The 25,661-nt window shown below is 44.2% G+C and overlaps 1 protein-coding gene across 1 annotated transcript in view; it reads right to left on the bottom strand.

Moving 5' to 3' along the window:
* The window catches only part of LOC139266235 (probable cation-transporting ATPase 13A4), a 125,164-nt gene that overhangs the window by 29,928 nt on the left and 69,575 nt on the right, over positions 1-25,661 (bottom strand). The window contains exons 19-24 of the mRNA XM_070884064.1: positions 24,824-24,948; positions 23,187-23,353; positions 18,631-18,741; positions 18,422-18,501; positions 17,312-17,354; positions 6,941-7,050 (exon numbers count right to left, since the gene is read on the bottom strand). Coding sequence (XP_070740165.1) covers positions 6,941-7,050; positions 17,312-17,354; positions 18,422-18,501; positions 18,631-18,741; positions 23,187-23,353; positions 24,824-24,948 — 636 coding nt within the window. The remainder of the gene's footprint in view (positions 1-6,940; positions 7,051-17,311; positions 17,355-18,421; positions 18,502-18,630; positions 18,742-23,186; positions 23,354-24,823; positions 24,949-25,661) is intronic.

Below are 25,661 nucleotides of genomic sequence, written 5' to 3'. Positions count from 1 at the left end.
GGTCATGCCTCTGGGACCAAGTGGATCCGCACCTTCGCCCCGGAAAAGTTTCCAATGCCTGGCTCAAAAATGGAAGGAAATTTGTTCATAACCTGAGTACATGAGGCCTCAGCGACATGTGATAGCGCTCGGATGTCATCCCAGTTCCAGCAGATTTTGCCCAGCCAGCTCCTTCCAAGCAGTGTGGGGCCATCGCCCGGGACAATCCAGAGTGGCAGTTCATGCGCCGTGCCGTCGTAGGTGACCTTGACCATGGCGCTGCTCAGGGCAGTGATAAGCTCTTTGGTGTACGTTCTCAGTTTCGTGTGGATGGGGCTCAGGGCTGATCTGAATGCCTTGTTGCACCACAGTCTCTCAAACATCTTTTTACACATGATCGATTGGCTAGTGCCAGTGTCCAGTTCCATGGCTACGGGTAAACCATTCAATTTTACGTTTAGCATTATAAGTGGACATTTCATCGAAAATGTGTGCACCCAGTGTACTTCAGCATCTGCCTCCTCTTTCTGAGGCTCGAAATTACTTTGATCCACCATGGACCAATCTTCCTCTGCCACGTGGTGATTAGCAGATTTTGCAGAGCTTTTAGCTCGTTTGCAAGCTCGTTGGAGGTGCCCCATTGTTCCACAGCTCTTGCAAACATATCCTTTGAAGCGGCATGAATAGGCTGAATGGAAGCCTCCACAACGCCAAGGTGTGAATTTCCTTGCATTCATCCTTTGTTGGGAACTCCGAGTCATCTGGGTCACCTGAGGCCTGCTGGCAGTTGCAGACTCATGGGTTCTGCCCTGTACATTTCTGCTCGCAAACACAGTTCCAGTTAATTTATGAACATTGCTAGCACTTGTGTGCTGAGAGATTTGTTTGGTGTTATCACTGGTGGACATAAACGCCTGTGCTATCGCAATGGCCTTGCTGATGGTCGGTGTCTCTACAGTCAAAAGTTTTCGTAGAATGGTCTCGTGGCCAATGCCCAGTACAAAAATGTCTCTGAGCATTTGCTCCAGGTAGCCATCAAACTTACATTGTCCTACAAGTCGCCTTAGCTCGGCAACGTAGCTCGCCATTCCTGACCTTCAGATCGCTGGCACTTGTAGAACCGATACCTCGCCATCAGCACGCTCTCCCTCGGGTTAAGATGCTCCCGAACCAGTGTATACAGCTCCTCATACGACTTATCTGTGGGTTTCACCGGAGCCAGAAGTTTCTTCATGAGGCTGTAGGTCAGTGCCCTGCAGACTGTGAGGAGGACCGCTCTCCCTTTTGCAGCGCTTCCTTATCAATCCAGCTCATTGGCTACAAAGTACTGGTCTAGCCGTTCGACATAGGCTTCCCAGTCCTCACCCTCCGAGAACTTCTCCAGGATGCCCACAGTTTGCTGCATCTTTGCATTGGATTCGTATTCTCGTCACCAGTTACTGTGTTCCTAACACAGATGAGGCTGCACACAGGGAGGTTAAAGTAACAGTGAGCTCAGTCTTTAATAAGACACTCCAGAGTGAGGAACAGGCCTTTGGGCCTGGCTAATATACAGTGCTCCCAAGGGATGCTGGGATCCCTTGGGACTTCAGGGGTTGAGCTCCCTGGTGGCGGAACATGGGAGTGCATGCTTTACAGATACACAACTGTTACATCCTCAAAGAACTCCAGCAAATTTGTCAAACATGATTTCCCTTTCATAAAACCATACTGACTCTGCTTAATTGAATTTTGCTTTTCCAAATGTCCGACTACTGCTTCCTTAATAATGGACTCCAGCATTTTCCAACGACAGACGTTAGGCTAACCGATCTATAGTTTCCTGCTTTCTGTCTGCCTCCTTTTTTAAATAGGGGTGTTACTTTTGCGGTTTTCCAATCTGTGGTGTATTTAGCACACAAATCACTGACTCCACACGGTCTGGTGTTGATCTAACTGCTGTGACCTTCATCCTTTATTGAACAGCTCCAGAGTGCCTCTCAGGTGTGGTGGTCAGCCTTTTATAGCGTCTGTTGCAGGCACTTCCAGGTTTCCCACCACAGCACCCTCTGTAGTGTAGCATTGTGCTTACATTACATTTAAGGTACCAGGACGATACACACATCAAAACACAACATCACACTTGTCCAACGGAAGGCAGGTAGGCATAGACAGTGCATTAGAATGGTACATGTTATCTGGTACATTAACTAGTTATTGACTGGTAACGGATCCCTGATTTTCCTGTTAGCCCTTATCATTAATTGTACTTCTTATCCATTATTTTACACAAATACAATGGCCATTCAGCATAAAAAAATTAATTCTTGTTATAAATTCGCCATCTCACATTAACATAGCTCATTTTAGACTCGCTCTGCCTTACAGAAGTCCTTTGTGGGGACCACCTCATGGTAAGGCCCTTTTAAGACTCCCGGGTGCATTTCCTTTTTAAGGCGCCACCTTTGATGCAGGAGGATTCCACGAGGCTTCTCCTTGGGCGCCGCCATCTTTGTTGCTCTGCTGCTCTGAACACGATGCCGCCGCCATCTTGCTCTCCGCCGCTCCGGATGCCCCCACCGTCGCAGCCTCCGCTTCCCTCCGCTGCCACCTGACTTGCCGCCTCTCCTGCGGCCGTTGTCGCTTCTCCAGCGGCCACCGTAGCCGCCTCCCCTGCGGCCGTTGTGGCCTCTCCAGCGGCCGCACTTGCTGCCTCCCCCATGGCCTCCATAGCAACCTCCCATGCGGTCGCCGTGGCCGCCGACCTCCAGCTGCTGCCACCGCCCGACGGTAACAGCTCCTCGGCGGGGCCTGCCCAACGGCACCTTCCTCTGCAGGGCCCGCCCGACGGCAACTTCCTCGGCGGGGCCCGCTCGACGGCTACTTCCTCGGCGGGGCTCTTCCGAACCGCCGGCCACCCTGGATCCCTCGCACCCCGCCCGCAGCGCCCTGCCGGCTCACCCCTCCCCCACCATGCCCCTCTCTGCAGGGCTGCTTACCTGTGGGGGCTGAGGCTGCAGGATCTCTGTGGCTTGAGGTCCAGGCCTGGGGCTTGCCTGTGGGGGCTGAGGCTGCAGGATCTCTGTGTGAGGTCCGGGGCTGGGGCTTGCCTGTGGGTGGATTGAGGCTGCAGCTCCAGCTCGGTTGCCGCTGCTCCCTGGCGCTCCCGGGTGCCAGCAAATCCCTGACGAGACAGTAGAAACATAGAAACATAGAAAATAGGTGCAGGAGCAGGCCATTCAGCCCTTCTAGCCTGCACCGCCATTCAATGAGTTCATGGCTGAACATGAAACTTCAGTACCCACTTCCTGCTTTCTCGCCATACCCCTTGATCCCCCGAGTAGTAAGGACTTCATCTAACTCCCTTTTGAATATATTTAGTGAATTGGCCTCAACTACTTCCTGTGGTAGAGAATTCCACAGGTTCACCACTCTCTGGGTGAAGAAGTTTCTCCTTATCTCGGTCCTAAATGGCTTACCCCTTATCCTTAGACTGTGACCCCTGGTTCTGGACTTCCCCAACATTGGGAACATTCTTCCTGCATCTAACCTGTCTAAACCCGTCAGAATTTTAAAAGTTTCTATGAGGTCCCCTCTCACTCTTCTGAACTCCAGTGAATACAAGCCCAGTTGATCCAGTCTTTCTTGATAGGTCAGTCCCACCATCCCGGGAATCAGTCTGATGAATCTTCGCTGCACTCCCTCAATAGCAAGAATGTCCTTCCTCAAGTTAGGAGACCAAAACTGTACACAATACTCCACGTGTGGCCTCACCAATGCCCTGTACAACTGTAGCAACACCTCCCTGCCCCTGTACTCAAATCCCCTCGCTATGAAGGCCAACATGCCATTTGCTTTCTTAACCGCCTGCTGTACCTGCATGCCAACCTTCAATGACTGATGTACCATGACACCCAGGTCTCGTTGCACCTTCCCTTTTCCTAATCTGTCACCATTCAGATAATAGTCTGTCTCTCTGTTTTTACCACCAAAGTGGATAACCTCACATTTATCCACATTATACTTCATCTGCCACGCATTTGCCCACTCACCTAACCTATCCAAGTCACTCTGTAGCCTCATAGCATCCTCCTCGCAGCTCACACTGCCACCCAACTTAGTGTCATCCGCAAATTTGGAGATACTACATTTAATTCCCTCGTCTAAATCATTAATGTACAATGTAAACAGCTGGGGCCCCAGCACATAACCCTGCGGTACCCTACTAGTCACTGCCTGCCATTCCGAAAAGTACCCATTTACTCCTACTCTTTGCTTCCTGTCTGACAACCAGTTCTCAATCCACGTCAGCACACTACCCCCAATCCCATGTGCTTTAACTTTGCACATTAATCTCCTGTATGGGACCTTGTCGAAAGCCTTCTGAAAGTCCAAATATACCACATCAACTGGTATTCCTTCGTCCACTTTATTGGAAACATCCTCAAAAAATTCCAGAAGATTTGTCAAGCATGATTTCCCTTTCACAAATCCATGCTGACTTGGATCTATCATGTCACCATTTTCCAAATGCGCTGCTATGACATCCTTAATAATTGATTCCATCATTTTACCCACTACTGAGGTCAGGCTGACCGGTCTATAATTCCCTGCTTTCTCTCTCCCTCCTTTTTTAAAAAGTGGGACAGTTAATTCATCCACCTTATTGTGGATACTCCTTGCATTAATTTTGCTGTACAGTGGCCCTTTTTGTTCTTTGCCTTGGGTTTCTCTGCCCTCCACTTTTCCTCATCTCCTTTCTGTCTTTTGCTTTTGCCTCATTTTTGTCTCCCTCTGTCTCTCTGCATAGGTTCCCATCCCCCTGCAATATTAGTTTAACTCCTCCCCAACAGCACTAGCAAACACTCCCCCTAGGACATTGGTTCCGGACCTGCCCAGGTGCAGACCGTCCGGTTTGTACTGGTCCCACCTCCCCCAGAACCGGTTCCAATGCCCCAAGAATTTGAATCCCTCCCTGCTGCACCACTGCTCAAGCCATGTATTCATCTGCGCTATCCTGCGATTCCTACTCTGACTAGCACGTGGCACTGGTAGCAATCCCGAGATTACTACTTTTGAGGTCCTACTTTTTAATTTAGCTCCTAGTTCCTTAAATTCTTTTCGTAGGACCTCATCCCTTTTTTTACCTATGTCGTTGGTACCAATGTGCACCACGACAACTGGCTGTTCTCCCTCCCATTTCAGAATGTCCTGCACCCGCTCCGAGACATCCTTGACCCTTGCACCAGGGAGGCAACATACCATCCTGGAGTCTCGGTTGCGTCCGCAGAAACGCCTATCTATTCCCCTCACCATCGAATCCCCTATCACTATCGCGCTCCCACTCTTTTTCCTGCCCTCCTTTGCAGCAGAGCCACCTATGGTGCCATGAACTTGGCTGCTGCTGCCCTCCCCTGATGAGTCATCCTCCCCAACAGTACTCAAAGCAGTGTATCTGCAGTAAACCTCATCTCCACAACTGGAGAGCAATATTGCCTTACGCTTCTCTCTCAGTACGTCCATGTCCTCCGTCAGGTCGTTTGCTGTGAAGTAGTACTCGAGCCTTTCCAAGAAGGCCTCCCAATCATTGCCCACAGTAAAATCCTTTAGCGAGCCCAGAGTAGCCATAGTTGCGTGGAGTTCGTCCGCTTCCTAGTTGCCAATGTGGTGTATGTTGCACACAAATCACTGACTCCACACGGTCTGGTGTTGATCTAACTGCTGTGACCTTCGTCCTTTATTGTTCAGCTCCAGAGTGCCTCTCAGGTGTGGTGGTCAGCCTTTTATAGCGCCTGTTGCAGGCACTTCCAGGTTTCCCACCACAGCGCCCTCTGTGGTGTAGCATTGTGCTTACATAGAAACATAGAAACATAGAAAATAGGTGCAGGAGTAGGCCAGTCGGCCCTTCGAGCCTGCACCGCCATTCAATGAGTTCATGGCTGAACATGCAACTTCAGTACCCCATTCCTGCTTTCTCGCCATACCCCTTGATCCCCCTAGTAGTAAGGACTTCATCTAACTCCTTTTTGAATATATTTAGTGAATTGGCCTCAACAACTTTCTGTGGTAGAGAATTCCACAGGTTCACCACTCTCTGGGTGAAGAAGTTTCTCCTCATCTCGGTCCTAAATGGCTTATCCCTTATCCTTAGACTGTGACCCCTGGTTCTGGACTTACATTACATTTAAGGTACCAGGACGATACACACATCAATACAGAACATCACACAATCCACTGAGACCTTCCCAGAATCCATGAAATTTTTGTAGATTACAACCAATGCATCCACTGTCTTTGCAGCTTCTTCTTTCAGGACACAGATGTAATTAATTATCTTATTGCTTGGAGGCAGTGTTTAATGGTAGAAAGGGCATTCTTACCTCTTGGTATTAACATTTAAATTTACACAATACAACTAAATGGACGTGTAATAATTCAACAAAGTTACATATATGATGAAAACCAACACACTTGTGACTTTTTATAAGTTTGACTCGCACCTGACTGATGATTGATCCATTTAATGATTATTTTCCCATGCCTCTAGATACTCCAGATGGAATGATAGTATTAAAAAAAACTGAAATGCTGATTAACTCCTCACTACCAAAGCATCACAAATAAGCCATGCTCCCAGTTCACGCAGTATTTTGAAAAACTTTAGAAAGAGGCATAAAAGTTAGTCCCAAAACATGTTATTGTGCTTCATATATTAAATACTTCACAATTTTGTACAGCTATATTAACGTTCGAAAGTGCTGTTAATTGTCAAAAATATATTAGCCAATATTAATTCTTCAAGGCGCTTACATTATCACCTGTATGAATTACTTTCCAATTTTGGTTCAGCACCAGTTGGATACTTAAATGCTTTTTCCGCCCAAATAAGATTTTTAAGCACAATCAAATAATAAAATGACTGAGTTCAAATTGAGAATTTTTACAACTTTTGTAGAATTTAAATAGATGCTGGTGGACTTACTTGATAAGATGTGGAACACAGTCAATATTGGGAATTTTTGAAGTAAATGGTGAAGCTACAGAGGCCTCTTGTTCTGACAGCGAGATCCCTGCATGAGCAATCTTTAAAGCCTACAAATAAAAATATTTCAATATATATTTGCATCTCTTCATGTTTTCCACCCTAACTAGAGTAGTCTTGCTGAAACTGTGATTTTCACTTAGATCATTTTGTAGTAAACTGCAAATACAATGGTGAGAGAAGTTGGACATGTGACCAAAATGGGTGGCAAGTCGACAAAATGATTGCTTTGTGTGCTGGCCTGACAGACATTCAATATTGAGCCTCATTTGAGTTAAACAGGCGAGCTGCAGATTAAAATCGCATGTCCAGTGAAGATCAGCATCAGGACCCTGATTTACATGTGCATGGTCCTCAATGCCTGTTTCAGAAAGGCACTTGGAGACCTAAAAGCTGACTGCTTTCAATTTGGAGGCCAGCACACTTCTGGGGGAGATTATGATCTGAAATTTGTGCTCCTATCCTTCATTTTGCACCGAAAAAAATGGGCAAAACAATATTGAATTTCTCCCCTGTCCTTTTTTTTTAAAAATTCGTAGCCAATCTTTCCAATTCTTTGTCAAATCACAAACGCCAGAGGTCACCTTGCACACATCAAGGATCACTCTGCGCCAATGCTCTTAGCCAAAAGGCCAAGAGCCACTGCACCGTTCCTGGAAGTACTGCAATACCAGGTTCATGCCATGGAGGTGGATGGGTCAGGCCCCCCACACACCTCCGTGGAGGTGGATGGGTCAAGCCACCCCACCCACCTCCTATTTCCAAAAAGCATAGGAGAACCACCTTCCTGATCCAGGGAGAACCACTTTGGGGTCATGGTTACTCCCCTGTCAGGTCAGTTACGCATGATCTTAGCCAAAAGGCCCCTGTCCTTTACAATGGAAGGAAAGCAAATTTTAAATTTCAAGTTGTATTTGCTGAATTTGTTCATTCCAATAAAATAGCCAGTCTCACCAAAGAGGATAGATGAACCATAAAACAAAAAATAAAGATGAAAGCTTAATCAATTTGTAATAGAAAGCAAAAAACACATATCAGTCTTTTCTGCAGTCTAATTTCTCAATTTTCCTCAACGGTACACGTTTTTCATTGCAAATGTCTAAGCAGAAAATCATATAAATAGCCAATCAGCACAACTGCTGTTTGTATGGGATTAGCTAATGGGAAATCGACCAATGGCCATTGTGCTGAGGACTCACCAGTGGTAGCTGCAGTAACTCTTATTTTTGGGGAGCCTATAATATCCTCTAGATTTTGTTAAGAACATAAGAAAACATAAGAAATAGGAGCAGGAGTCGGCCATATGGCACCTCGAGCCTGCTCCGCCATTTAATAAGATCAGGCTGATCTGATCATGGACTCAGCTCCACTTCCCCACCTGCTCCCCATAACTCCTTATTCCCTTATCATTTAAGAAACTGTCTATTTCTGTTTTAAATTTATTCAATGTCCCAGCTTCCACAGTTCTCTGAGGCAGCGAATTCCACAGATTAGCAATCCTCTGAAAGAAGAAATTTCTCCTCATCTCTGTTTTAAATGGGCAGCCCCTTATTCTAAGATCATGCCCTCTAGTTCTAGTCTCCCCCATCAGTGAAAACATCCTCTCTGCATCCACCTCGTCAAGCCCCTCATAATCTTAAACGTTTCGATAAGATCACCTCTCATTCTTCTGAATTCCAATGAGTCGAGGCCCAACCTACTCAACCTTTCCTCATAAGTCAACCCGCTCATCTCCAGAATCAACCTCGTGAACCTTCTCTGAATTGCCTCCAAAGCAAGTATATCCTTTCGTAAATATAGAAACCAAAACTGCACCAATACCTTATATAGCTGTCGCAAGACTTCCCTGCTTCAATAAAGGCCAAGATACCATTGGCCTTCCTGATCACTTGAAACCTTGGATTAACAGGGTGAATACTTGGTAATAGAGCAGAATTGATTAAAAGTATGAACAGCATATTTATGAAGGGGAAGTCATGTTTGACAAATTTGCTGGAGTTCTTTGAAGATGTAACAAACAGGGTGGATAAAGGAGAACCGGTGGATATGGTGTATTTGGACTTCCAGAAGACATTTGACAAGGTGCCACATAAAAGATTACTGCACAAGATAAAAGTTCACAGGGTTGTGGGTAATATATTAGCATGGATAGAAGATTGGCTAACTAACAGAAAACAGAGAGTCGGGATAGTCATAGTAATTCATGGTGCCATGAAATTTTACATAGGATTACATAGTATATATGGCACAGAAACAGATCATTTGGCCCAACCAGTCCATGCTGGTGTTTATCCTCCACTCAAGCCTCCTCCTGTCTTTCCTCATCTAAATCTATCGGCATAACCTTCCATTCCCTTTTCCTTTATATGCTTGTCTAGTCTCCCCTTAAATGCATCTATACTATTCACTTCAACCACTTCCTGTGGTAGCGAGTTCCACATTCTCACACTCTTTGGGTAAAGAAGTTTGTTCTGAATTCCCTATTAGATTTCTGCTCCAATGTTTGTGCTCCAATGTGCTGTGTTTCTATGTTACTTTGAAATGCACAAATATCACAGACATAAAATTTTCTCAGAGTAATGACAAATGACCGTTACAAACAAATTGAAGTTTCCCTATAGCTTAGTGAATAACCGTAATTAATGGCGCGGTACTAAGCTATTCAGACGGAAGATCACATGTTTCATCCCTGGTTCATGTTGAGCACCAGTTGGAATGCCCCAAACTAGAGAGAAGAACATTTACCAAGGATTGTCACTCCTGATTGCTATTCAGTCACCTTCAGCTGGAAATTACACATTGTGGATGCAAAGGCAAGTTCAAGATTGGTATGACGTCCTCCCACCAAAAGCACTTGGATTTACCATTTATGTAATATATGGAAAGGTTACCGACTTATTTTAAGATTGCTGCAGAATGATATTCACATCAGGCAAGATCTCAATCCGACTCGCACCACTAAGGCCTAACAATCCTGTTTTAAATAAATAGGAACTAAACTGGTGACATTTCTAAGTACATAAACAAGAAAAGGAAGGCAGTCAGTGAAGACAGCCTGTGCTGCAGACCTACATATTAGCCTGGTCATCTCATAAGATTCAGATAGAGCTCAAGGTCTCACCATGTAAAGGTTTAGAGTAGTCAGAAGAGGAACCTAAATTTCTGTACATTTTCAGTTAATTACTTCTCTGATTCCTTTAAATTCCTCACTCTAGATTGTAATTTTGAATCAGAAGTCCCCGAAGTTCTAGTTTTATTTTACTGAAAGGCATTAACAGGGATTTAGAGAATGAACAGCTTCAATTAATGTATAGGACTGGGAGCTGGAACATAAGAACATAAGAAATAAAGGCAGGAGAAGGCCATTTGGCCCCTCAAGCATTCAATAAGATCATGGCTGGTCTGATCTTGGCCTCAACTCCAATTCCTTGCCCGCTCCCCATAACCCTTGAATCCTTTATCGTTCAAAAATATATCTATCTCCATCTTAAATATATTCAATGACCCAGTCTCCACAGCTCTCTGGAGTAGAGAATTCCAAAGAATCATGACCCTTTGAGAGAAGACATTTCTCCTCATTTCCATTTTAAATGGGCGACCCCTTATTCTAAAGCTATGTGTCATGTATTCAACCAGCATTGTAACCCATGTATAATCTGACCTAAGTTGTACACTGTGAGAACAATGACCACAAGGTGGTGAACTTGTGGGAGACACTCTTAACCTGGACCTTCAGATATAAAAGGGGAAGCTCCACCCACTTCCATCACTTGAGTGCTAAGGAATAAAGGACAGGTCATAGACGGACCTTCTCTCAAGCATGGGCCTCGTGTGCATTTATACTGTATAGCAAGGACGTATCACTATACCCCCTAGTTCTAGATTCCCCCATGAGGGGAAACATCCTCTCTGCATCTACCTTATCAAGCCCCCTCAGTATCGTATACATTTCAATAAGATCACCTCTTATTCATCTAAACTTCAATGAGTATAGGCCCAACCTGCTCAACCTTTCTTCATAAGACAACCCCTTCATCTCAGGAATCAACCTCGTAAACCTTCTCTGACTGCCTCCAATGCAAGTATATCCCTCCTTAAATAAAAAGACCAAAACTGTATGCAGTACTCCAGGTGTGGTCTCACCAACACCCTGTACAGTTGTAGCAGGACTTCCCTGCTTTTATACTCCATCCCCCTTCAATAAAGGTCAACATTCCATTGGCCTTCCTAATTACTTGCTGTACCTGCATGCTAACTTTTTGTGTTTTATGTACAAGGATTCCCAGATCGCTCTGTACCGCAACATTTTGTAATCTCTCCCCATTCCGACATTGTTAATGGTTGTCTGTCCTCAGGTATTGTTCCCCGCTCCTTCAAATCTGCTGTCATCACCCCCTCTCCTCAAAAAAACAACCCTTGACCCCACTTTGCTTGCTAGCTAACGCCCCATCTCCAAACTCCCTTTCCTGTCCAAATTACTTAATCATGTTGTTGCCTCCCAAAACCGTGATCATATCTTTCCATGAATTCAATGTTTGAATCCCTTCAATCTGGCTTTCGCCCCTGCCACAGTACCGAAATTGCTCTCAGCAAAGTCACAAATGACATACTTTGTGACTGTGACAAAGGTAAACTATCGCTCCTCATCCTTCTGGACATGTCTGCAACCTTTGACACAGTTGACCACTCCATCCTCCTCCAACGCCTCTCCACCAATGTCCACTAGGTGGGACTGCACTCGCCTGGTTCCATTCTTATCTATCTAATTGTAGCCAGAAAATCTCCAGCAATTGCTTATCTTCCCACTCCCGCATCATTACCACTGGTGTCCCCCAAGGATCTGTCCTTGGTCCCCTCTTATTTCTCATCTCTATGCAGCCCCTTGGCGATTTCTTCCGAAAACACGGAGTCAGTTTCCAGATGTACGCAGGCGACACCCAGCTCTACCTCATCACCACTTCTGTCGACCCCTGCTTGGTATCTAAATTGTCAGATTGCTTGTCTGACATCCAGTACTGGATGAGCAGAAATGTTTTCCAATTAAATATTGGGAAGACCAAAGACATTATCTTTGGTCCCTGCCAAAAACTGTGTAGCCTTACCATTACTCTATCCCTCTCCCTAGCATTAATCTGAGGGTGAACGAGACTGTTCGCAACCTAGGTGTCATATTTGACCCTGAAATGAGTTTCCAGCCACATATCCGCAATATAACTAAAACCGCCTTTTTCCACTGCCATAACATTGTCCACCTCCGCCCTTGCCTCAGCTCTTCTGTTGCTGAAGCTCAATTCATGCCTTTGTTACCTTTAGATTTGACTACTCCAACTCACTCCAGGCCGGCCTCCCACATTCTACACTATGTAAACTTGAAGTCATCCAAAACTCAGTAGCTTGTGAACTAACCCCACCAAGTCATGATCACCCATCACCCCTGTGCTTTCTGACCTACATTGGCTCCCAGTTAAACAACGCCTCGATTTCAAAATTCTCATCCTTGTTTACAAATCACTCCATGGACTTGCCCCTTCCTATCTTTGTAATCTTTTTCAGCCTCACAATCCCACAAGATGTCTGCGCTCCTCAAATTCTGGCCTCTTGAACATCCCTCATTATATTGCTCAACCATCGGTGGACGTGCCTTCAGCTGCCTGGGCCCTAAGCTCTGGAATTCCTTCCCTAAACCTCTACGCTTCGCTACCTCTTTTTCCTCCTTTAAGATGCTCGTTAAAACCTACCTCTTTAAACAAGCTTTTGATCATCTGCCTTAATTTATTCTGTGGCTCAGTGTTAAACTTATCTGTTTGTCTGTAATACTGTTCTGAAGCACCTTGGGACATTTTACTATGTTAAAGGTGCTATATAAATAAAACTTATTATTTAAATAATAATTACCCGGTAGCTTTTTTATTTTTCCTACCAAAATGGATAACCTCACAGTTTCCCACATTATACTCCATCTGCCAAAGTTTTGCCCATTCACTTAGCCAACTTTATCCCTTTGCAGATTCTTTGCGTTCTCCTCACAACTTGTTTTCCCACCTATCTTTGTATCATCAGCAAATTTGACACATTACACTCGGTCCAGTCATCCAAGTCATAATATAGATTGTAAATAGTTGAGGCCCCAGCTGATTCCTGTAGCACCCCACCAGTTACAGTTTTCTGTTAGTTAGCTAATCCTCTATCCATGCTAATATATTACCTCCAACCCTGTGAGCTCTTACGACGGAAGATGGAAATGATGGATATGTGAAGCAGATATATATGGACCGAAAATTCCGGCTTCACCGGGTCCATTCGACGTGGGCACGGAACTGGCGAGTCCTCACAAAAGCTGGTTTTCGGGGCGCGATGTGCATGCGCCAAAAACTGGAGCAGGCTTGAGGAGCCGTATGGCCTACTCCTGTTCCTATTTCTTATGTTCTTATCAAATAGCCCAATCTCTCCTGCACGGGATGCGGGGGATCTGTCGAGAGAAATCTTGACAGATTTGAAAAGCCAGTTTGCGACATTTGCGATGTGTCTCAGCACGCCACACACTGCTGCATTAGACAGGTCACTGAAGCCCTGTATGCACGCAGGATGGACTTTATCAGCTTCTCTATGACCAAGGAGGCTCAGACTGAGAAGGCTTTAGGATTCTACTGAATTGCTAACTTCCCCAAGGTGCAGGGAGCAATAGACTGTACGCACATCGCGATGCGGGCATCTTTTTAGGATGCAGAGCTCTTCAGGAACAGTAAGGGATTCCACTCCCTGAATGTGCAACTCGTTGTCGACCACCAGCAAATTATAATGGCAGTGAATGCTAAATTTCCGGGCAGCATCCATGATGCTCACATCCAGTGTGAGAGCACTGTATCAGACTTGTTTAACAATCAGCCACAAGGTCAATGCTGGATGCTTGGTGACAAAGGATATGGCCTTGCCACCTGGCTGATGACTCCCCTGCGTGACACTCACACCGAAGCCGAGAAGCGATACAACGAGAGCGACAGAGCCACTGACAATAACATGGAGAAAACCATTGGAGTCCTTAAGCAGCACTTTAGATGCCTGGACCACTCAGGAGGCGAGCTCCAATACCACCCTGAGCAGGTAGCTCAATTCATAGTGGTGTGCTCCATGCCACACAATTTAGCTATCAGGAGGGGACAAAAATTAGAAGAGTCCAACAGTCCACTTCAGTAGAGAGAGGAAGAGGAGAACAAGGAGGTGGACGCTGACATCGGCCCTGACAATTAGGCTGACGCTGAAGACATGCTCCCGCCCTTCTGTAGACCGCATGAAAGGGTCCGTGATGGCATGATAGCTGAAAGATTCTTATGTCAGGAGCTCATAAATGAGCGCTTTGCCTGAAAGAACATTAATGGTATTCACAAGGCTGACACACTGCTGGGTGTGAAGGTCAAACATCAATAGTGAGCACCTTTGTGACAGTTAAAGTTTAAGTTAATTGAAGTTACGTGTAATTATATCCTTTGATGTTAAGGAATCATCAGCATGTAACGGTACAGCTATCTGAGCCAATACGTAACCAGGTTTTATTAAATAAAAAACATTTAAACCAAACATTTGTCTGAAATCATAAGTATTTCTTTAAAAACCAACCCTTCCACCATCACCCCACCCCCCCCCCCCCCGCTTCTCCTCCCCACCTCTACCCTTTCCCCTTGACTCCAAGCCGCCAAGCCGAGGAGCTCCTTTACGGCAGAAGGTCAGAGAGATTTAACGCTAACGCCCATTTCATATCGGCAATTTCAAAAATGGAGACTAGGGGCTTTAAGAATGGGCGACAAGCCGGCGATCTGAAAACCCATTTTTACCGCCCACGCCGGAAATACTGCCCATTTTTGGGTGATCTGCACAAAAGAGTAAAATCTAGCCCTTAATTTCAATTAATTTTAAATATGTGAAGTAGTTTATCTATTTATTATGCTGTGTTTTGGTGTTTTAGGGGGTTATTCTCATTGATAGTAATGGGAGTTCCCATTTTTAATCAATGAGAATACTGCATAGTGATTGGTGGTCCAGGCCCTGAAAGGTATAGAAACATAGAAAATAGGTGCAGGAGTAGGCCATTCAGCCCTTCGAGCCTGCACCGCCATTCAATGAGTTCATGGCTGAACATGCAACTTCAGTACCCCATTCCTGCTTTCTCGCCATACCCCTTGATCCCCCTAGTAGTAAGGACTACATCTAACTCTTTTTTGAATATATTTAGTGAATCGGCCTCAACAACTTTCTGTGGTAGAGAATTCCACAGGTTCACTACTCTCTGGGTGAAGAAGTTTCTCCTCATCTCGGTCCTAAATGGCTTACCCCTTATCCTTAGACTGTGACCCTTGGTTCTGGAATTCCCCAACATTGGGAACATTCTTCCTGCATCTAACCTGTCTAAACCCGTCAGAGTTTTAAACGTTTCGATGAGATCTCTTCCCATTCTTCTGAACTCCAGTGAATACAAGCCCAGTTGATCCAATCTTTCTTGATGTGTCAGTCCCGCCATCCCGGGAATCAGTCTGATGAACCTTCACTGCACTCCCTCAATAGCAAGAATGTCCTTCCTCAAGTTAGGAGACCAAAACTGTACACAATACTCCAGGTGAGGCCTCACCAAGGCCCTGTACAACTGTAGTAACACCTCCCTGCCCCTGTACTCAAATCCCCTCGCTATGAAGGCCAACATGCCATTTGCTTTCTTAACCGCCTACTGTACCTGCATGCCAACCTTCAATGGCTGATGTACCATGACACCCAGGTCGCGTTGCACCTCCCCTTTTCCTAATCTGTCACTATTCAGATAATAGTCTGTCTCTCTGTTTTTACCACCAAAGTGGATAATCTCACATTTATCCACATTATACTTCATCTGCCATGCATTTGCCCACACACCTAACCTATCCAAGTCTCTCTGCAGCCTCATAGCATCCTCCTTGCAGCTCACACTGTCACCCAACTTAGTGTCATCCGCAAATTTGGAGATACTACATTTAATCCTCTCTTCTAAATCATGATTGTACAATGTAAACAGCTGGGGCCCCAGCACAGAACCTTGCGGTACCCCACTAGTCACTGCCTGCCATTCTGAAAGGTACCCATTTACTCCTACTCTTTGCTTCCTGTCTGACAACCAGTTCTCAATCCACATCAGCACACTACCCCCAATCCCATGTGCTTTAACTTTGCACATTAATCTCTTGTGTGCGACCTTGTCGAAAGCCTTCTGAAAGTCCAAATACACCACATCAACTGGTTCTCCCTTGTCCACTCTACTGGAAACATCCTCAAAAAATTCCAGAAGATTTGTCAAGCATGATTTCCCTTTCACAAATCCATGCTGACTTGGACCTATCATGTCACCCCTTTCCAAATGCGCTGCTATGACATCCTTAATAATTGATTCCATCATTTTACCCACTACCGATGTCAGGCTGACCGGTCTATATTTCCCTGTTTTCTCTCTCCCACCTTTTTTTAAAAGTGGGGTTACATTGGCTACCCTCCACTCCATAGGAACTGATCCAGAGTCTATGGAATGTTGGAAAATGACTGTCAAGGCATTCGCATCTCCCCATGTGTTGCGCAGTGAATCTAGGCCTCCGACTGGAATCCTACGTTCCTCCGGGACCACCAGATGCTTTCGTAGATTTTTTTTGCGTCGTACGAAGGAGGCCTCCAACCGCAATTTTCCTCCCATATAAGCAGGTCATAAAATTAGGGAAACCTCTGTCGTTAATTGGTTTGTTAGCATTTGTTCCATTTTTACATTACAGCTACGTTCTTTGCATATTCACATAAAAACTGTGGATGAACATTTAAATTCGACAAAAACAATTGTTTCCCCACTTTGAATAACATAACTTGAGCGTGAGAAGATTATCTACCAATTCCATTCATATCAATGAAAATCATTTCTGCAAGATTGAAAGGCTATGATCAAATATTACCGGTTTCCACACTTCACAGCTATACTAAATCAACTAAATTAAATTAATTCTATCCTATAAGTAGAATATAGTTCATGTCACACTAATCATCAAGTTGTATTTTGTTAATACAGGTACTACATGTTAGTTAGTAAATTATATGTAACTACTAATGCTAGATATCAATTACAGTAAACTGGCTGTGGGGTAATGTTGGCATTGCCGCTGTGAGTCTTTTCTTACTACTGTCTGTTCTCTGTTATGAATCTGAAAATACATTTTTAATGGAGATTCTATTTTATGTTGCCTGAAACAAAAAGATAATTTTACAGATGGAGGTTAACTGTAGTCGGCTGATGAGAATTCCCACCATACTTACCCCACAGTCATTTGCACCATCTCCACACATTCCCACATAATAACTGGAAAATAAAAAAATCAGTCATTTCTTAGAAACCTCCAATTGTTAGCATTATAACTCTCAGAAGAATGATCCTTTTCTAGATACCCTTCTTCAAGAATGCACATTGTCACTTTAACTGGATTATTAAACTATATGTAAAGACCCTTCTGAAATTCTACATGCGGCCTTTGAAAGTCCTGAAAGATAATTAATTGCATTGCTTCAGATATTTGCATTTGTCCTGTAATGCACCAATTTAAATGTCAATGGCCATTCTAAACAATTACTAACTGTGCTTATAGACCTGAAGATTATACTATCACTTCTGCATTGAAATAACATTTAGAATAAAATGCTCATACATATTATTGCAAAAATCAGTAGGGGACAAATTTTAATTTACACAATGGTTAGCGGCAAGTGGAATGTACTTCCATACTTCCAGGGACTGCAATGGAGGCAATATTTTGGGATTATTTAAGAAACAGCTCGATACTATGAAGGTGGGTTGTAGGTTTGTTCTGGATGGATGAGCGAACATGCAATGAATGGTCTTTTGCATCAGTATTCACCTTGTGATTTTGTGACTGCAGGTTTTTTCTTAATCTATTTTTGATTATGCAGTTGTAGAGAACAGTAAAACTGAAAAAAGTATTGGCATAAAATAATACAGAATATTTGTTAGAATTGTCATTGAAAACTTATTAGTACAAGACCTATGAATGAAAATTAATTATTTTAGTTCTCATTTTAGATTTATCGTCAGACTGCTGCTAGAAGACAGGCAAATAATTTTTATTGAAGGTAATAAGAAAATAAATGCTTTAAAAATATCTGTTGTAAAATTTACTGTACTTTTACCGATTGATAATATTAATGAGGAATACAGCCTTATAGTATTATTTTCCTAAAAATGAATCAATGTGGATATTTAGGTTGGCCAGCTTTTATAGTGAATTATCAACAGAATAGCATACATTTAAAATCATGGTAAAATAAAGTTCATGGCTGATGGGGTTCACTGAAGACCAATTTTTGCTTGACTTAGTAAGTCTTTATATTGGTCAAAAAATTTGTAAAACTTACTCCAATTTTTGAAACTCCTCTATCAGGCTTCCTTTCTGGTTTGGTGACATTCTGGCAAAAACTGTAGCACTTATAAGCAACTGAAATGAAAATACAATACAGAATGTTTACCCAGGGTAGTACTTAATCAGATTGTTGTACAAGAACAGCATTTGAGAAAAGTAGGCATAATATGATTATGCAGCTATATTTTGTATTAGATATCTTACCTTAGGCAATAAATGATAGAAGTGTTGAATTAGAATTTCATAGGATCTTCCAGTCATAGCAAAATGAAAGTCTTTCTTCTTTTCAAAACCATCTATAGGAATTTTAGTTTCCTTGAACATGCAAATATTTTTTTATCATAGTATTAGAGTAAAGATTTGTGTTACAAGGTTATACTGCAACATGGTTCACGTGGTGTTAATAACAATGAAATCAAAGCTTGTGCGGTCCATCAGTAATACTTAAGCAAATAACTCATACTGTAGTAATGAATTAAAAGCTTTAATTTTATAGTTTAATACTCAGTAATTTATTTTATCTGTCATAAAATAAAATATATAAATCAGTAATCCACTGTTTAAAAATCTTCATATTATAGTACTTGTTACTGTTATATATGTAGACTTGTATTTATGCTGTACAGCCACCAGAGGGCTCATCCCCTGGAGTCCCAAGGAATCCCATAATCCCTTGGGAGCACAGGTATTTAAGGAGGCTTCACAGGTTGGAGAGGCACTCTGGAGACCTGCAATAAAAGACTACGGTCACACTTTACTTTGAGCTCACAGTGTTCAGTCTGACTCTTTCTCAATACACAACAACTGCCGATGAGATACAGATAGCGAACCCAAAGATGCAGAGAACAGTGGGCATCCTGGAGAAATTTTTGGAGGGAGATGATTCGGAAACTTTTGTGGAGCGACTCAACCAATACTTCGTGGCCAACGAGCTAGATGGGAAAGAGAGCGCTGCCAAATGAAGGGCGATCATCCTCACTGTCTGTGGGGCACCAACGTATAGCTTCATGAAGAATCTGTGAAACCCAGGAGAAATCATACGACGATTTGTGCACACTGGTCCAAGAGGATTTGAACCCGAAGGAAAGCATTCTGATGGCGAGGTACTGGTTCTACACCTGCAAAAGGTCTGAAGGCCAGGAAGTGGTGAGTTATGTCATTGAGCTAAGACGCCTTGCAGGACATTGCGAATTTGAAGGACATTTGGAGCATATGCTCAGAGACTTTTTCGTACTTGGCATTGGCCACGAAACCATATTTCGCATACTTTTGACTGTACCAACCTTGAGTAAGGCCAGAGCGATAGTCCAGGCATTCATTGTCACCAGTGACAATATGAAGCAAATCTCTCAGTACACAAGTGCTGCTACAAGTACTGTGAACAAAGTGATGTTGTTTTCGAATCGTAACGTACAGGCAGGTCACACATACCTGCAGCTGCACATCTGCAGATGACTCAGAGTCCACCATCAAGGGTGATGAATGCAAAGCCATTAACACCTTGTTGGCACTGCGGGGCTGATCATCATTTCCATTCATGCCGATTCAAAGAGTACGTTTGCAAGGGCTGTGGAACAATGGGACACCAGCAACGAGTGTGCAGGCGAGCTGCTAAGCCTGTTAAACCTGCAAACCACCATGTTGCAAAGGAGGACAGATCCACAGAGGATCACAATGAACCAGAACCTCGGATCGAGGAGGCAGAGGTACATGGGGTGCACACATTCACCACAAATTGTCCCCCGATAATGCTGAATGTTGAACTAAATGAACTCCCGGTGTCAATGGAGCTGGACACGAGCGCAAGCCAGTCCATCATGGGCAAAAAGACTTTCAAAAAGTGCAACAAGGCCTCAAGGCCAGTCTTAACTCCAGTTTGCACGAAACTAAGAACTTACACAATCGGCAGTGCTACCGTAAAGGTCTCCTATGATGGAGTTTACTGAAGTCGGTCCCGCACACCGTGGTCTTCCAGGACAACATCTTGGTCACAGGTTGGAACACAGTCGAGCACCTGCAGAACCTGGAGGAGGTTCTTAGTCGACTCAACTGCGTGGGGCTCAGGTTAAAACGCTCGAAGTGCATTTTCCTGGCACCTGAAGTGGAGTTCTTGGGAAGGAGTATTGCGGCGGACGGCATCAGGCCCACCAACGTGAAGACAGAGGGAATCGAGAATGCACTGAGGCGACAGAACGTGACGGAGCTACAGTCGTTTCTGGGACTCTTGAACTACTTTGGTAACTTCTTACCGGGTCTCAGCACACTGCTAGAACTACTGCATGCCTTACTATGAACAGGAGGTGAATGGGTTTGAGGCAAAAGCCAAGAAAATGCCTTTGTAAAAGCGAGAAAATTGTTATGCTCAAACAAATTGCTTGTGTTGTATGATCCATGTAAGCGTTTGGTACTAGCATGTGATGCGTCGTCATATGGCGTCGGGTACATATTGCAACAAACGAATGATTTCGGGAAACTACAACCGGTTGCTTATGCATCCAGGAGTCTGTCTAAGGCTGAGAAACCCTACAGCATGATTGAAAAAGAAGTGTTAGCATGTGTCTATGGGGTAAAGAAAATGCATCAATACCTGTTTGGGCTAAAATTCGAATTGGAAACTGACCATAAGCCATTTATATCCCTGTTTTCCGAGAGTAAAGAGATAAATACCAACGCATCGGCCCGTATCCAGAGATGGGCGCTCACATTGTCCGCATACAACTACGCCATCTGCCACAGGCCAGGCACCGAAAACTGTGCCGATGCTCTCAGCAGGCTGCCATTGCCCACCACGGGGGGTGGAAATGGCACAGCCCGCAGATCAAGCCATGGTTATGGAAGCATTTGAGAGTGAGCAATCACCTGTCACTGCTCGGCAGATCAAAACCTGGACAAGCCAGAACCCCTTATTATCTCTAGTCAAAAGCTGTGTGCTGCACGGGAACTGCTCCAGTGTCCCAGTGGAAATGCAGGAAGAGATAAAGCCATTCCAGCGGTGCAAAGATGAAATGTCTATACAGACAGACTGCCTTCTGTGGGGCAATCGAGTAGTGGTCCCCAAGAAGGGCAGAGACACTTTCATCAATGATCTCCATAGTACCCACCCAGGCATCGTAATGATGAAAGCGATAGCCAGATCCCATGTGTGGTGGCCTGGTATCGATGCAGACTTAGAGTTCTGCGTTCATAGATGTAATACATGCTCACAGTTAAACAATGTACCCAGGGAGGTGCTGCTAAGTTTATGGTCTTGGCCCTCCAAACCGTGGTCTGGGGTACACGTCGACTATGCAGGCCCGTTCTTGAGTAAAATGTTCCTTGTAGTTGTAGACGCATACTCCAAGTGGATTGAATGTGAGATAATGTCGACTAGCACGTCCGCTGCCACCACTGAAAGCCTGCGGGCCATGTTTGCCACTCACAGCTTACCCGATGTCTTGGTGGACGACAACGGGCCATGTTTTACCAGTGCTGAGTTCAAAGAATTCATGACCCGTAACGGGATCAAACATGTCACATCTGCCCAGTTTAAACCAGCATCCAATGGTCAGGCAGAGAGAGCAGTGCAAACCATCAAGATATGAAGAGGGTAACTGAAGGCTCACTGCAGACTCGCCTATCCTGAGTCCTGCTTAGCTACCACACGAGACTCCACTCACTCACTGGGATCCCACCTACTGAACTGCTCATGAAAAGAGCACTTAAGACAAGGCTCTCGTTAGTTCACCCTGATCTACATGAACATGTAGAGAGCAGGCGGCTTCAACAAAGTGCATACCATTATAGAGCAAATGTGTCACACGAGATTGAAATCAATGATCCTATATTTGTATTAAATTATGGCCAAGATCCCAAGTGGCTTCCCAGCACTATCGTGGCCAAAGAGGGGAGCAGGGTGTTTCGGGTCAAACTTTCAAATGGACTCATTCACCGGAAACACTTGGACCAAATCAAACTCAGATTCATGGACTATTCTGAGCAACCCACCTTGGACCCTACCTTTTTTGATCCCCCAACAAATACACCAGTGGCAACCGGCACCACGGTTGACCATGAAGCAGAACCCATCATCCACAGCAGCCCTGCAGGGCCCAGCACACCAGGCAGCCCAGCAAGGCCTGCTGCACAGCAGCCCTGTGAGGGCCCAACAAATGATTGAACAACACCAGCTTTCACACTGAGACGATCAACCAGGGCAAGAAGGGCCCCAGATCGACTCACATTTTAAATAGTTGCACTATTGACTTTGGGGGTGAGTGTTGTTATATATGTGGACTTGTATTTACTCTGTACAGCCACCAGAGGGCTCATCACCTGGAGTCCCAAGGGATCCCATAATCCCTTGGGAGCACTGGTATTTAAGGAGACTTCACAGGTTGGAGAGGCACTCTGGAGAGCTGCAATAAAAGACTAAGGTCACACTTTACTTTGAGCTCACAGTGCTCAGTCTGACTCTTTATCCATACACAACAGTTACATTATGCCATAAACTACAGCCCAATGTCACAAAGTACTGGCCAACATATATACACAAATATAATCATTTGAAATAGCTGGCTGTGAGTTACAAAATAACAATTCTAACAATTGGTTCTGTTGATATACTGCTTAGATTTCCTTCTCACAATTTGCAATGTTGCCTTGAGAGCTCCGCAGATGATTATAACTTTGTAATCACTGACATCTAATTATTGTCTGATATTTATTGAATACAGTACGACATTGTTGTGAATAGTAGCACCTAATGTTCATTCAATGCTTACATCAGTACAAATTTGACCATGGTCCTTGCCATTTTCCATTATCTTCCAGCTGATGACTGCTGGACCAGTTTCTTTTGCTTTCGATGCTTCAATTAAAATGATTTTGTGAGCTAATGGGATCATCCCAGCATTTCTAGCCACTGTGACAGCTGTCTGCAAGTTATCACCTGTAGAAAATATCTGCAATTAAATACAATTTTAAAACAATTTGTAACAGCCTCACTGCTAAATGAGAAAAATATAATTGACAATCATCCCATTACCTCACAATTTCATGCTTTGAGTAGTTCTTCAACTTATTCATCAGCGGTGTATGGGGCCGAAATTCAGCCTCCCGATAAGGCCTGTTAGCGCTTGAAAGCAGCGATCACGCGGCAGTGTCGAATGGCCGTTGCTCGCAAAATTCCCCTCGGTGGTTTTTCCGGCAGTCCCCATTTCCACCCCGTTGCTGCTGAACCCTCCAAAATGCATCATCAAAGTGCGTAACACCGATTTCCCGCCCCGCAAGCAAAATTCACGTAAAAAAATCTTGTGGTCGCCGCGCGGTGTCCTTGACAGTATTTTCTGTTGGTGCACTGTGTTTGCAGTGTGTGAAAAATGGCGGTGTGGCCGCCATTAAAGGGGAGGGCGCACTGTCGCGGCCACCATCTGATTATTTTTGGCGGCCGACTGCCAGGTCGGCCCGACAATTATGCCACTGGGTTCGGCTGGGCCGCCAGCAGGCAATCTGGCACCCCATCTTGGGTGCCAGGCCTCTGGCCTGGCCGAAACCTTCCGTGGTGGCCCAGTGGACCTAACCAAAATAATCGCAGAGCTTGCAGCTTAAGTGAAGGGGAGAAACATGGCGACGCGCCAGTTTGAGGATGTCATCAGCACTACGCTGATGACTGACAGCAGCGGAGACTCCATCTAGCCCCCACTTGCGTCCCTCTTATGACCGATCTTCTACTCTCCGCCTCACTTCTGCCCGCATTATGACCAACTTCTGCTCTGCTTGGAAAAAAAGTGAAAAGAGCTGAATTTGGCGCAAGACGCCACCTCATCCACCGCGGTGGTGAAAACACAGGAAAAACATTAGGTGTGACCCATTTCCAGTGGAGGTGAATTTCTACCCCTATGTTTTTTGAAAAGATCTTCATACAGTATTAACATGTAAATCAGACAAACTAAAGGAAACACTTTCTCTAATCATTCAAAAGAGTATATAAGTTTATCCTTACAATAATTGGAGGGCATGATAAGCTTTAATCTTAGGGAATACTATCAGTCATTGTATTTGACAAGTTTTCAGTTCAACATAAATTGTAGTTTACGTGTGAAGTTAGGCTGTGAGTGTCAGCAGCCTACTGGAACATGGAGCCCAATTATGGTCTTACCTGACATCCACACCAATTACTGGACAGCAATTAGGAGCAGGAACTTTGACCAATTTTTCCCTTGTAATCCCAGGTCAAATGTAGCCCTGCTACTTCCCATTGTTTGGGGTTGGCTAACTCCATATAGACTGAGGATTGAACTTGGGACTTTCCTGATCTGTATGGCTCAACTATTCACTGCCTTAACTAACTAAGCCATTGGATAATCCATAAGCATACGTATACTAAATGGAGTAAGCTGTAATGAATTTCCCCAAGTACCTGTGATCATAACTGTTCGAATCCTGGCATTGGACAACTCTGATAGCGCAGGGATTGTCTGTGGTTTCAGTTTGTTCTCCAGAATCAGTAAACCAAGAAATACTAGGTCAGATTCCACATCTTCCCTATCAGAAATTAAGAAAAAAAGAAGGCAGTCGTTACACTCTAAGTGCATCTGATGCAAATTCCAAGCTGTACCCTTTTCAATTCAGTGTTTTGAACCAATACTCTGCTTATATAGTTCAATAAAGATAGGATTTAAGTATCATATATACATGAAATGCAGTTCACATATTTATGCAAAGTAAAAAGTAGGTTTGGATACAAGTCGGTATTTCTCCATTCCTCTCAAAAAGTCCTTGCATGTCGACAAAGGTAGGCAGTCTCATCTTACACTGAACTCTGATCTCCCTGTATGCAAATAAAGGGGTCCCAGTTTCAGGTAAAACCCATTGGGGCAGGTCTCAAAATGTGCTTGCATCCCTTTCAAGCTGCAAACAGATAATTGCAAATGAAGATATCTTAGAACAGCTTCCAATCTCTATTGGATTGGAGCCCAGCCATCACTTCAAATTTTAAAAGAAATGAAAGCCAATCAATCAAAATTATGAATGGAAGGAAAATCCACTCTCTCTTTCTTCACTGGGCTAAGTGTTATGCTCATTCAGAGATACAGAATGGCTTACTGTACAATTCCTACGCATTTTAAATAGAACTGTGTTTGCACAGCTGCCATGGAAAATCAGATCTGAATAACAAATGTAATGCACTTGGAGTTAATTTTTAATGTCAACCTGCCTCATTTATACCCATCTCCACTCTACTGAGGGAACCCAGG

The sequence above is a fragment of the Pristiophorus japonicus genome, chromosome 6, assembly GCF_044704955.1.
Source record: "Pristiophorus japonicus isolate sPriJap1 chromosome 6, sPriJap1.hap1, whole genome shotgun sequence".
NCBI lineage: Eukaryota > Metazoa > Chordata > Chondrichthyes > Pristiophoridae > Pristiophorus > Pristiophorus japonicus.
This window is presented reverse-complemented; position numbering and strand designations above follow the sequence as displayed.